Source organism: Octopus bimaculoides, chromosome 4 (assembly GCF_046866305.1).
Source record: "Octopus bimaculoides isolate indiv1 chromosome 4, ASM4686630v1, whole genome shotgun sequence".
Classification (NCBI taxonomy): domain Eukaryota; kingdom Metazoa; phylum Mollusca; class Cephalopoda; order Octopoda; family Octopodidae; genus Octopus; species Octopus bimaculoides.
The window spans coordinates 103,316,756-103,328,320 of record NC_142931.1 but is presented as its reverse complement, the minus strand read 5'-3'; the positions used below and the strand labels follow the sequence as shown (position 1 = coordinate 103,328,320).

General features: G+C 37.0%; 2 protein-coding genes across 7 annotated transcripts in view; one reads left to right on the top strand and one right to left on the bottom strand.

The window, feature by feature from the left end:
• The first annotated feature begins 2,071 nt into the window (after positions 1–2,071).
• The window catches only part of LOC106878792 (uncharacterized), an 82,719-nt gene continuing 73,225 nt past the window's right edge, over positions 2,072–11,565 (top strand). The window contains exon 1 of the mRNA XM_052967323.2: positions 2,072–2,205. The gene's annotated coding sequence lies outside the window, so the exon portion shown is untranslated. The remainder of the gene's footprint in view (positions 2,206–11,565) is intronic.
• Positions 8,334–11,565, bottom strand: part of LOC106868157 (uncharacterized) — a 49,355-nt gene continuing 46,123 nt past the window's right edge. For 5 of the 6 annotated variants that reach the window (XM_014913295.3, XM_052967326.2, XM_052967325.2 and 2 more), the window contains exon 4: positions 8,334–9,281. In XM_014913295.3, the coding sequence (XP_014768781.1) occupies positions 9,023–9,281 (259 nt within the window). In that variant the 3' untranslated portion in view covers positions 8,334–9,022. The remainder of the gene's footprint in view (positions 9,282–11,565) is intronic. The other variant, XM_014913298.3, reaches the window with a different exon arrangement.

The following is an 11,565-nucleotide window of genomic DNA, read 5'->3' as shown; positions in this document are numbered from 1 at the left end:
TTTAGATTTGTTTATTGCTACATTCCTTACAGTATCATCATTATTGTTCATTTTTCCATAGTTTGTTCATTGCACAGTATATCACCAATTATCTCATTATTTCATTATTTTCTATATATCCCAGTATCAGCATCTGTTAATACTGTCATGTCCTTTTGGGTACAGCTAGATATTGTAGAATTTGAAACACATTTCCTTTTTCTGTGAGACTATGAAAAGTGTTGGTGAGAGATGTCCCCCATCTTAAGCATCAACTGTTCACAAATAAAAATAACCTTAGAAAGAAAATTCCACAGAAATAATTAGGTGTGAAGTTACTATTGCTATGTGATTTAAAACGCTGAATTAACTTTAATATTCAATTTGACATTCAAGGCCTTATCTTAAATATTTATTTATACCGATAGAAAGTTAAAAAAAAAAAAAAGAAGCCTATTTGTAATTGATACTATAATGCAATTTAAACTAATATATCCATGTATATTTTTAACTTCAGCCACAATACACACACAGACAGAGGATGGCTACCCTTAATATACCAACATGTGCACACACATTATAGATGAGTCATGGCTGCTATCATTATATAGATGCAGTGCAATTATAAGTACACAGTGAAAACTTTTGATGGCTGATATTATAAATGCTATCAAAAATTAAGAAAAAACTGCATATAATGGTATGTGCTATGACTTTCATTGCTCTTGCACACTGTTATTATTTTAGTTTCAACAGATGATCTCAGATCAACTTACTTCATATGTAGATACTGCTACAATAAATAATACACAGTAAATACATCCCTATACATATAGAGGTTGTTACAGTTGCACACTAAACATACCATATACGATATATATATATATAGCAATTATATCTTTGACTTTTCTTTGACGTATTTCACCATGTGATATCCCAATTCCTATGAACCCCCTAATATCTGTCCAGCTGATAATCAATATCTTCTATCTCCATCTACCACAAATTATAAATAGTTTTCAATAAGTTATTTATTTTACTTAAAGGAAAAAACATTTTTTAATACAGTTAATATTATTTTGTCTTCTAAAATTCTTGACATTAAAAGGAAAAAAAAATGAGTACAGCATATTTCACTATTGTATAAAATATATATTCTGACATATCTTAGCTACCCTAACTTCTCACCCCCATTTATTCTTTCTTAACCATTTCTCTTTCAGCTAGGACTGCATTTCAGATATATTTATTCTTCCTTGTATTTTTTTATTTAATGTTACTGTTGTTGAACTTAATAAAGATTCATCAATATAAAAGATGTATTCCATTTTTACTCACTATAAAATATCTATGTGTGTGTGTGTGTGTGTGTGTGTGTGTTTATACATACACAGTCATGGCCAAAAGTTTGGAACATAGGTCTGAAAATTAGAATTTTTATATTAAATGCCCAAATATATACGTTCTATATATTTGAATCGAATTGTACTTGGGTATAACAATTTTGATTTTTTTTTACATTTTCCAAACTTTTGACCATGGCTCTGTGTGTGTGTGTGTGTGTGTGTGTGTGTGTGTGTGTGTGTGTGTGTGTGTGTCTATATATATATAAAAGCTTATTATAAATACCTAATTGATTTGGTCTTATCTGGATTGAAAAAGGAGTTATGGCTTTTGCAGGTCTTCTGAATTGTCATAAATTGACAGCTGCAGGAATAATATACAAGGAAAAAATTCCAGAGGAGGGACAATCTGAGGAGGAAAGACTGGGTGAAGACAAAAGGAGAATAGATGAGTTGGAAATGTCTGAGGGGTGGTAGAAGTAACATAAGACCAGTTAGCTCCAAAGATCTATGGTTACAGTTGCAAAAGCTGACAAATGAGAAAGAACAGCTGCTGGCTGAGGTTGGAGCAATTTCATGAGATCATTCAAGTGGTCATCCTTTGTATATAGTTTATGACGCATGTGTCAAGCAGCAGCCTCTTTCCACTTGAGCTTCATAGAGGGTTAGTAGTTGGGTGAGGGCTGGCTGAGCTCTGAAAAAAGTTAATTAATGTGATGTCTTTTCTGAGTTGATGTGCCATTTTTCAAGAGAAATCCTGTAGTGAGGCCCCAGGAGTGTGTAATGCAAGGATTGTTTCCTTGGAGGTGTATAGTGACTTCCTGTGCTGTTATGGGAGACAAGGTTGTCAGCCCTGGAGGATATTTTCAATAGACAAAATATTGTAAGTACTCTACCTTTATCCTAAACCAATGTTTCATATGAAGGTCAGCTAAAAAGTGCATAGATTGACCAAGATATTCTCATGGAAAGTGACTGAATGAGATTTATTTTCAAAATAGTCCTCCTTGCAGTCCACACACTTCTTTCATCGGTGTTGCAGTGCTTGGTTTCCATTGGTGAAGAAGTTTTCATACTGTCGGTCAAAAAAGTCATCAACAGCAGATATGATATCATCATTACTGTGATACTGGTTCCCAACCAAGTGGGTTTTTTTTTCATGTTGGGGAACAGATGATAGTCAGATGGGGCCAAACAGGTGAATAGGGAGGCTGATCAACCAGTTCAAAGCAGCAGCCATTGAAAGCAAGAACTTGTGTGCTGGAATAGTGTCCTGATGAAACAAGATCCCTTTCATTAGTTTTCCTGAATGTTTAGCCTTCATAGCCTTTTGTAACTGCCTCAGCAAGTTGGCATAGTACTTCCCATTGATGGTGAGGCTCTTTTTCAAGATAGTCATTAAACACAATGCCGTTTGCATTTCAAAAAACTGAGGCCATCACCTTATCTGCAGATGAAATAACTTTGGTCTTCTTTGAAGCAGGTGAGGAGGGGGTGTTTCTTCTGCATGAATTACCTTTCCGTCTCTGGCTCAAAGTGATGAAATGTTCAAGGAAACCAGCCAAATTTGCCTCAAACAATGTCAGATTTTCCTGTGATGTGATTAACCTTATGTACTTTTGATCAAGTGTCAGAAGACGTAGCACCCACTGAGCAGAAGCCCTCATCATGCCAAGTTCATTGTGAAAAATATTCTCAACTCTCACAGGATTTGATTTATAGTCAATCACCTATCATCCATTACCATGTAGTGAACACTATCAATGTTTTCCTCAGTGGTGTCAGCTGCAGAACGTCCAAACTTTGGGTCATCTTCAAGACTCTTTCACCTTTTCCTAAATTCAGCTGCCCACTTTTGATAAAGCTAGAGTGTCATCCCCTAATGTCACAGCAATGTCAGCATGTATGTCCTTGGGGGCCAGACCCTTTTTCTACAGGTACTTGATAACCCCACAATGCCAAATTTTGTCCGTTTTTAGGAGAAGGCATTACTAATTACTTTTGAAATCTTTTTTTGAACAGTCAGGTGTCAATTTAACCTGGAATGAAAAAGATGCAGTTATTAAGAAGAGTTGGAATAATGCATGCAAGATTTCACAGCCCTAGCACCATTCCTTCATAGATAGTCTACAAACTTTTCAACTCACCTTCATAAGGAACAAAACAGTTCAGAGTAAAATATTAAAAGTTAAATGACTAGAAAAATGAAAGTGGAGGAGTTGGGATGTAATTTTAACTGACATACAACCTCTAATGGAAGCTTATTATCTGATTTCTGTTCAGTTAAGTTTATTTGATATGAAGTGAGCCTACAAAAAAAAAAAAGAAGTCATCATTTAGCATCCATATTCCAGGCTAGTATGGGTTGGACAGTTCAACAGGATCCAGCAAGCCAGAGGACTGTGTTGGACTTCAATGTCTGCATTGGCAATATTTCTACAGGTGGATACCCTTTCTAATGCTAATCACTTTATAGAATGTACTGGGTGCTTTTTTTTTTCAGAGTACTGGCACTAGAGAGGTCACCAAGTAACTTGCAAGACAAAACCACTTGACTGAGTGGTAGTGCAGCATTGAAACAGGTAGCACTGTCCTTGGTGGAGAGGCTAACGTATGACAGACAGACAAAAACCAGGTGTCTTGCTGTAGAGAATCTATGAGGATACCCCATCAGGAAAGGGAGAACAGATGGTGGAAATGATGTGTGAAAACATACCCTCAAGGTATAAAAAGGTAGATAAAGAGAAAAGAGGGATACAGAATCAAGGATGGGTTTACAGGAATGTGAAAGGAGAGTGAGAAACAATAGAGACGAGGAAAGAGGTGATTGCAATGTATTGTGAACATGGGTGGAGGAGTAATCGATGGTGTATTTCAGGATGGAGAAGGGTAAAGGAAAATAAGATTAGGTCAGGATGGAAGAGGTGTTAGGTAGAAATACATAAAAAAATAATTACAAATAATAATCATCATCATCATCATCATCATCGTTTAACGTCCGCTTTCCATGCTAGCATGGGTTGGACGATTTGACTGAGGACTGGTGAAACCGGATGGCAACACCAGGCTCCAATCTAATTTGGCAGAGTTTCTACAGCTGGATGCCCTTCCTAACGCCAACCACTCAGAGAGTGTAGTGGGTGCTTTTACGTGTCACCCGCACGAAAACGGCCACGCTCGAAATGGTGTCTTTTATGTGCCACCCGCACAAGCCAGTCCAGGGGCACTGGCAACGATCTCACTCGAAAGTCCTACGGGAGCCAGTCAGGCGGTACTGGCAACGGCCACGCTCAAAATGGTGCATCTCATGTGCCACCCGCACAAGAGCTAGTCCAGGGGCATTGGCAACGATCTTACTTGGCTTGGCGGGTCTTCTCACACACAGCACATTTCCAAAGGTCTCGGTCAGTAGTCATCGCCTCGGTGAGGCCCAATGTACGAAGGTCTTGCCTCACCACCTCAGCCCAGGTCTTCCTGGGCCTACCCTCAACTGTTAGGGTGTGGCACTTTTTCAAGCAGCTATCCTCATCCATTCTCACCACATGTCCATACCAGCGCAATCGTCTCTCTTGCACACCACAACTGATGCTTCTAATGTTCAGCTTTTCTCTCAAGATACTTACACTCTGACGGGTATTCACATTGACATTACACATCCATTGGAGCATACTGGCTTCATTCCTTGCGAGCTTACGTATGTCCTCAGCAGTTACAGCCCATGTTTCACTGCCATGTAGCATGGCTGTTTGTACGCATGCGTCATACAGTCTGCCTTTTACTCTGAGTGAGAGTCCCTTTGTCGCCAGCAGGGGTAAGAGCTCTCTAAACTTTGCCCAGGCTATTCGTATTCTAGCAGCTACACTTTCAGCGCACCCACCCCCACTACTAACTTGGTCGCCCAGATAGCGGAAGCTATCGACTACCTCTAGTTTTTCACCCTGGAATGAGATAGAAGTTGTTTCCTGTTTGTTTACAGTCTTTATTGCACCTGAACATCTGCCACAAACAAAAACTAACTTGCTAGTTAACCTGCCTTTGATGTTGCTGCACCTCTTATGTGTCCATAGCTTGCACCGGGTACATCTTATAGAGTTACTACCTACTCCTTTTCTACATACTGAGCAGGGCCATCTACCTGAAGGGGTTTGTGTTTTATCTACCTTCCTACTTATTAGGATTTTGGTTTTAGCTAGGTTGACTCTAAGGCCCTTCAATTCTAGACCTTGCTTCCACACCTGAAACTTCTCCTCTAGTTCTGATAGTGACTCCGCAATTAGGGCAAGGTCATCAGCATAGAGGAGCTCCCAGGGGCAACCTGTCTTGAACTCCTCTGTGATTGCCTGGAGGACTATGATAAATAGGAGGGGGCTGAGGACGGAACCTTGGTGGACCCCTACCTCTACCCGGAATTCATTACTGTACTCATTTCCAACCCTCACCTTACTGGCAGCATCTCTGTACATGGCTCGCACAGCTCTCACTAACCATTCTTCTATCCCAAGTTTCCTCATTGACCACCAGATAAGGGATCGGGGGACCCTGTCAAAGGCTTTCTCCATGTCAACGAAAGCCAGGTACAGAGGTTTATCCTTAATAATACTGGTTTCAAATTTTTTGGTACAAAGCCAGTGATTCGAGGGGCAAGTTTATCAGTTAAATCAATCCCAGTGTTCAACTGGTACATCTGAAAAGATGAAAGGCGAAGTTGACCTTGGCAGAGTTTGAACTCAAAATGTAAAGATAGACAAAATGCTGTTGAGCATTTTACCTGACTTGCTAACGATTCTGCCAGCTCGTTACCTTATGAATAATAATAATATTGATTTCAAATTTTGGCACAGAGCCAGCTATTTTGGGGAGGGTGTTAAACTAATTCAACTGGTACTTATTTTATCAAGACTAAAAGGATAAAAACCATGGTGGAATTTGAACACACACCATGAAGATGGCATGCTAATGATTCTTATTTCTTTATTGCCCACAAGGGGCTAAACATAGAGGGGACGAACAAGGACAGACAAAGGGATTAAGTCGAATACATCGACCCCAGTGCGTAATTGGTACTTAATTTATCGACCCCGAAAGGATGAAAGGCAAAGTCAACTTCGGCGGAATTTGAACTTAGAACGTAATGACAGACGAAATGCCGCTAAGCATTTCGCCCGGCACGCTAACGTTTCTGCCAGCTCGCTTAAGGCAGTGAGCTAGCATGCTAATGATTCTGCCAACTCACTGCTTTACAGGGAAGGAAAAAAATTGAATACTTCACCATAAAAAAGATGTGAAGTGTTTGAAATATCCAGAAAAAATTACAATTTACTCATACATTCATTATTCAAGGTAAGTTAATTTGTGTTTTCAAAGACAAAACACAATTAATGAAAACTTTCTTTTTGTGAATGAGAGAAAACGTATTTAGTTCAAAATATAATCAATATTTACTCTAAATTTTAGCAGTTTTCTTTTTCAAATGATATTGAAGGTCCATCCAGGCATGGCTGTGTGGGAACAAGTTTGATACCCAACTACATGATTTGGGGTTCGGTCCTACTGTAGCACCTTCTACAAGTGTCTTTTGTTATAGCCCTTGGTGTTAGGAAGGGCATCCAGCCATAAAAACCCTGCCAAAACAGACAGTGAAGTCTGGTGCAGTCTTTTGCCTAGCCAGCCCCTATCAAACTGTCCAGCCATACCAGCATGGAAAAAAGGCATTAAATGAAGATGATGACAAACCAAAACTTTGTGAATAGATTTGGTAGAAACTAAAAGAAGTCTGTCATGTATATATACATAAATATATAAATATGTATGTGTGTGTGTGTATATATATGCTTCTGTTTCCTTGGCTTGGCAATTATAATTGAATGTTACTGTGCAGTGTCTTTTGTTTCCAATCTTCTGTGAAAACATGTCTGGTCATGGGGAAATATTACCTTATTTGGAAACAGGTGAAGGTGAGCAACAAAAGGCCTCTACTCATAGAAAAATCAGCCTCAACAAATTTCATATGACACATGCAAGCATGGAAAACTGGATGTTAAAACACTGATGATGATGATAATCGTCATCATCATCATTTAGTGTCTGCTTTCCATGCTGGCATGGGTTAGACGGTTTGACTGGAACTAGTAAGCTGGAGAGCTGTACCAAATTCCAGTCTGATTTGACATGGTTCCTACGGCTGGATGCCTTTCCTAATGCCAACCACTCCAAGAGTGTAATGGGTGCTTTTTACACGACACCAACAACAGACACGACTACGATTTCACAGATGCTGTTTACACGACCCCAGCAGTGGCCATGACTATGATTTCACTTGGCTTGAGTCTTCTCAAGTACAGCATATCTCCAAAGGTCTCAGTCACTTATCATCACCTCCATGAGGCCCAACGTTTGAAGAGCCCTAAAAATTATCAAATGTGTGGCATGCAGAAAAAATGCAAACAAACTGGATGGAAACCAATAAAGGCAATATTGTTTTCTGCAAACACTCAATAGATAATCAATTTTGGTTTTTAATTAGGAATAAGAGACAATTTTGATATTTAATTGAAAGTATTCTTGTTATGTTCTGTAGTTTTGTCTAAAAATGAAAAAAGTCAACAAAAGAGACAGTATATATACAGACACATATTTATATGTGTCTGCATTTATCACTTCAAACCACTTGACAGCTGATTATAGTTTGTTTACATTCTTGTAACTTTGTGGTTTGGCTTAAGAGAATGCTAGAATAAGTAACCATACTGATAAACAAAATAAGTACTGGGGCCAATTTGTCTAAGACCCCTTTAAGGCAGGGTCTCAGCACGACCTTAGTCCAATAACTGCAACAAGTAAATGCTAAAAGATAAAGATACAATGAAAACACGATGCCTAGTATTTGACAATACAACCATGATGGCTCAATGTCATGTTGAGAAAGGAGACATTTAATAATGAGTTTTAAATGTTTGCTTTTAATAAAAAAAAGTATTTCATAATTAAAATGCTTGAGTAACAGAAGAATCATTTGAAGGAAAATAAAATTTTTATTCAAAATATACAAAAATATGAAATTCATTTTTGAATAATAAAATATGTCCATGATAAATTGACGGATGATGTTTATATTGACCAAGGAATTGGTATGGAGAATTAAATTTCACCATGAAACAACACCATTTTAAAATTTTCTTTTAAAGTTATTTCCCCTTGTTTGAGAATTGTTGTCACCTACAAAAATATTATTTGTTTTAGTTAGTAGTTTATACGCCCAAATGGAGGAGCCTCTACATGGTTGTTTCAAGAACCAGAAATAGCAATCAAATTTCCTATATATGTTAAAAAGAGAAAGGGCACATTGGATAATGAAATCCTAGAGACATTATATCCAAAGAAGAAAAATTAGTGTTAACTGCTTGAAAGTATTTTAACCTGGGGTTAAATAACAACCGACAGTTTATAGAAGGAAACTACTCCATATTTGTTAAATCTAGTTGTTTTTCTAAAATAAAAAGAAATCCTTATTTTGTTTCTTCCACTTTGCCTATTTACAAAATCCATAGAAATATGTAAGATTAATACTAAGATGTATGTTTACTGCTGTATTATTTCTTGACCACAGAAACCGTTTCTTTTTAACAGACAATTCTAATGGCAGTCTTTTGAAATAGAACAACAGAATAATTTACCTGCCATTAACAGATTTTAATATCCATTCAGAAACGCTCAGAAGTAAATCGCTCAGGATTATCATCATAATCAGTTATTGAAAACAAGTTTGTTATGGAATGGTTGGTAGTTTCATCAGTAAAAGCAGATTTTCCAAATATTTCATCATAAAAATATCCTTCATCATTTGACACAATGTCAGGAACATCTGTTTCATGTTGGTAATCTTTGTCTTGCTCAAATGATAAACCAAGTTGAGATGATTGACGTGCTCTTTGGTAATTGTGACTAAAACATGGAAATAATCTAAAAAAGAAACAGGAATCATCTTATGATAATAAGTTTATATTGAATATACTATTTATTCCTCCTCTCATTATTCACACAACTTTGGAACTATTAGCATTCACTTTCCCTCTAGAGGGAAGACCCTTCAATATACTGAATAATACATATCCAATGCATACCTCTTACTTTTTTATCTTTTCTCTCATCAGAAAGTATCTTTATTCCATGCATAATGATGGATCTGGTAGCATTCACTTTCATTTTCACTTAATATAGTGTACTGTATGTATAACATATCTTTCCCCCTTCTCACTTTGACATACCACTTAACCATTCTTTCTGAAGAAGACCTGATCCAAATGAATTGAATTGGACTCTCTTGCCTTCCTGGACATAATGAGCTACAACAAATATCATTGATGAGGAACATTCTTTCCACTGTCTAGCCTATATTTCTCTGATGATGGAATACCCGACTTATAAAGTCTTCGCTCAATACAAGGCTCCAATAGCTGGGATATCCCAGAAACAGCTGTTAGAGAATATGTTTACCAGTTTGTAGTATTTTTACCATTCGTTATGCAGTTAAATTTTTAGACTGGATTAAATGAAATCAAATGTCCATGTCCTGCTTTGACTAATTGCTTGCCTTTCCTCACTACTTTAACTTATAGATTTATATTGAATAAATATATAAATTGAAAGAGTACCATTCAAGAGCTAAGGGGCAACGAGTCATCCTCTATCACTTACAAAGTAAATATAATGTTCTCTTCATTCTCAATGATTCAGTCTCACTACTTTTAAATATGTATCATGAAAGGCATACAGCATCCATTTTTCAGAATTGGTGATAAAACCAAATACTTCCATGGACACAGCAAGAAGAAAAATGGATTCTGTTAGATTGAGTATTGCTTTATGCTTCGTGAAGTTTTCAGTGACTTCCTAACCAAATAATAATATGATTCCATATTACTAACAATTCTTACATATGAAAGCAGCAAGCTGGCAGAATCATTAGCATGCCAAACAAAATTCTTAGTGACATTTCGTTTAGGTTCTGAGTTCAAATTCTGCTGAAGTTGACTTTGCCTTTCATCCTTACAGGGTTGATAAAATAAATACCAGCTGAATAATGAGGTCAATATAATTGACTCATTCCCTCCCCTAAAATTGCTGGCCTTGTGCCAAAATCTGAAACCAATATTCTTGCATATGTCTTTAACCTATCACACATAGCAATTACTCTCAATTATATTATTAATTATTAAATCCTTTTACAGTACAAATTTCAAGTTATCTGATGATTGGTATTTTTATAATACCAATCATTTCATTTACTGATGAAAGAAGAGTGTTCAATTAGAAATGAACATAACTTCGATAATATATGTTGTTGCCTGCAATACATTACAACAAACAAACTCGTTTATCAAGATTCTCAGTTAATTTCCAGGAACATAATAGTTGAAGAACAAAACTAACTTATATAAGGCTAAACATCTTCAAAGGTCTAGGGATGGATAATGAAAAGAGCTAATTTAAATATTGTTTATATATAGAAGGGGGTGCAGAAAAGTTCCTGACTTTGGGTAAAAGAAAATACAGGAGGATCAGTTAATTATGATTTTATTCAACGTATTCTCTTCTCAGATTCACACTTATTGTTGTGATCCTTCAGATTCTCTAAGCCCTGTAAAAGGCCTTTTGTGATGCCCTTAAAACCAGGAACGTTTCAGCACTCCCTTGTAGTATTACATAAATGAAAGATAAACCTATTACGAGACAGGATAGCAATCTATTGAATACAACATTCCTAACAGATCTGGGATCTACTTTTAACAGCTAAAGAAGTACCGATCTCTAACTGTGGAAGTGGTAGACCCAGGAAGACATGGGATGAGGTGGTGAAGCATGACCTTCGGATGTTAGGCAATGACAAGTGATTGAGACCTTTGATGATTTGCTGTATTTGAGAAGACATGTCAGGCCAAGTGAAATCATAGTTGTGGTCAGTGCCAGTGACATGTAAAAGGCACCCACTACACTCTTGGAGTGGTTGGCATTAGGAAGGACATCCAGCCATAGAAACCCATCCAAATCAGACTGGAGCCTTGTACAGCTCTCCAGCTTACATCATGATGATGAAGTTGAAAGAAATGTTTTAAGGTAGGACATATGATGAGTTGATGGTCCAATACTTTATACTATTGAATTTCTTATCAAAATTTCAGATTAAATAATGTTGTGGCATTTGTGTTGTGCCTATAGGAAAAGGATTTCAGATTTCTGAACAAAA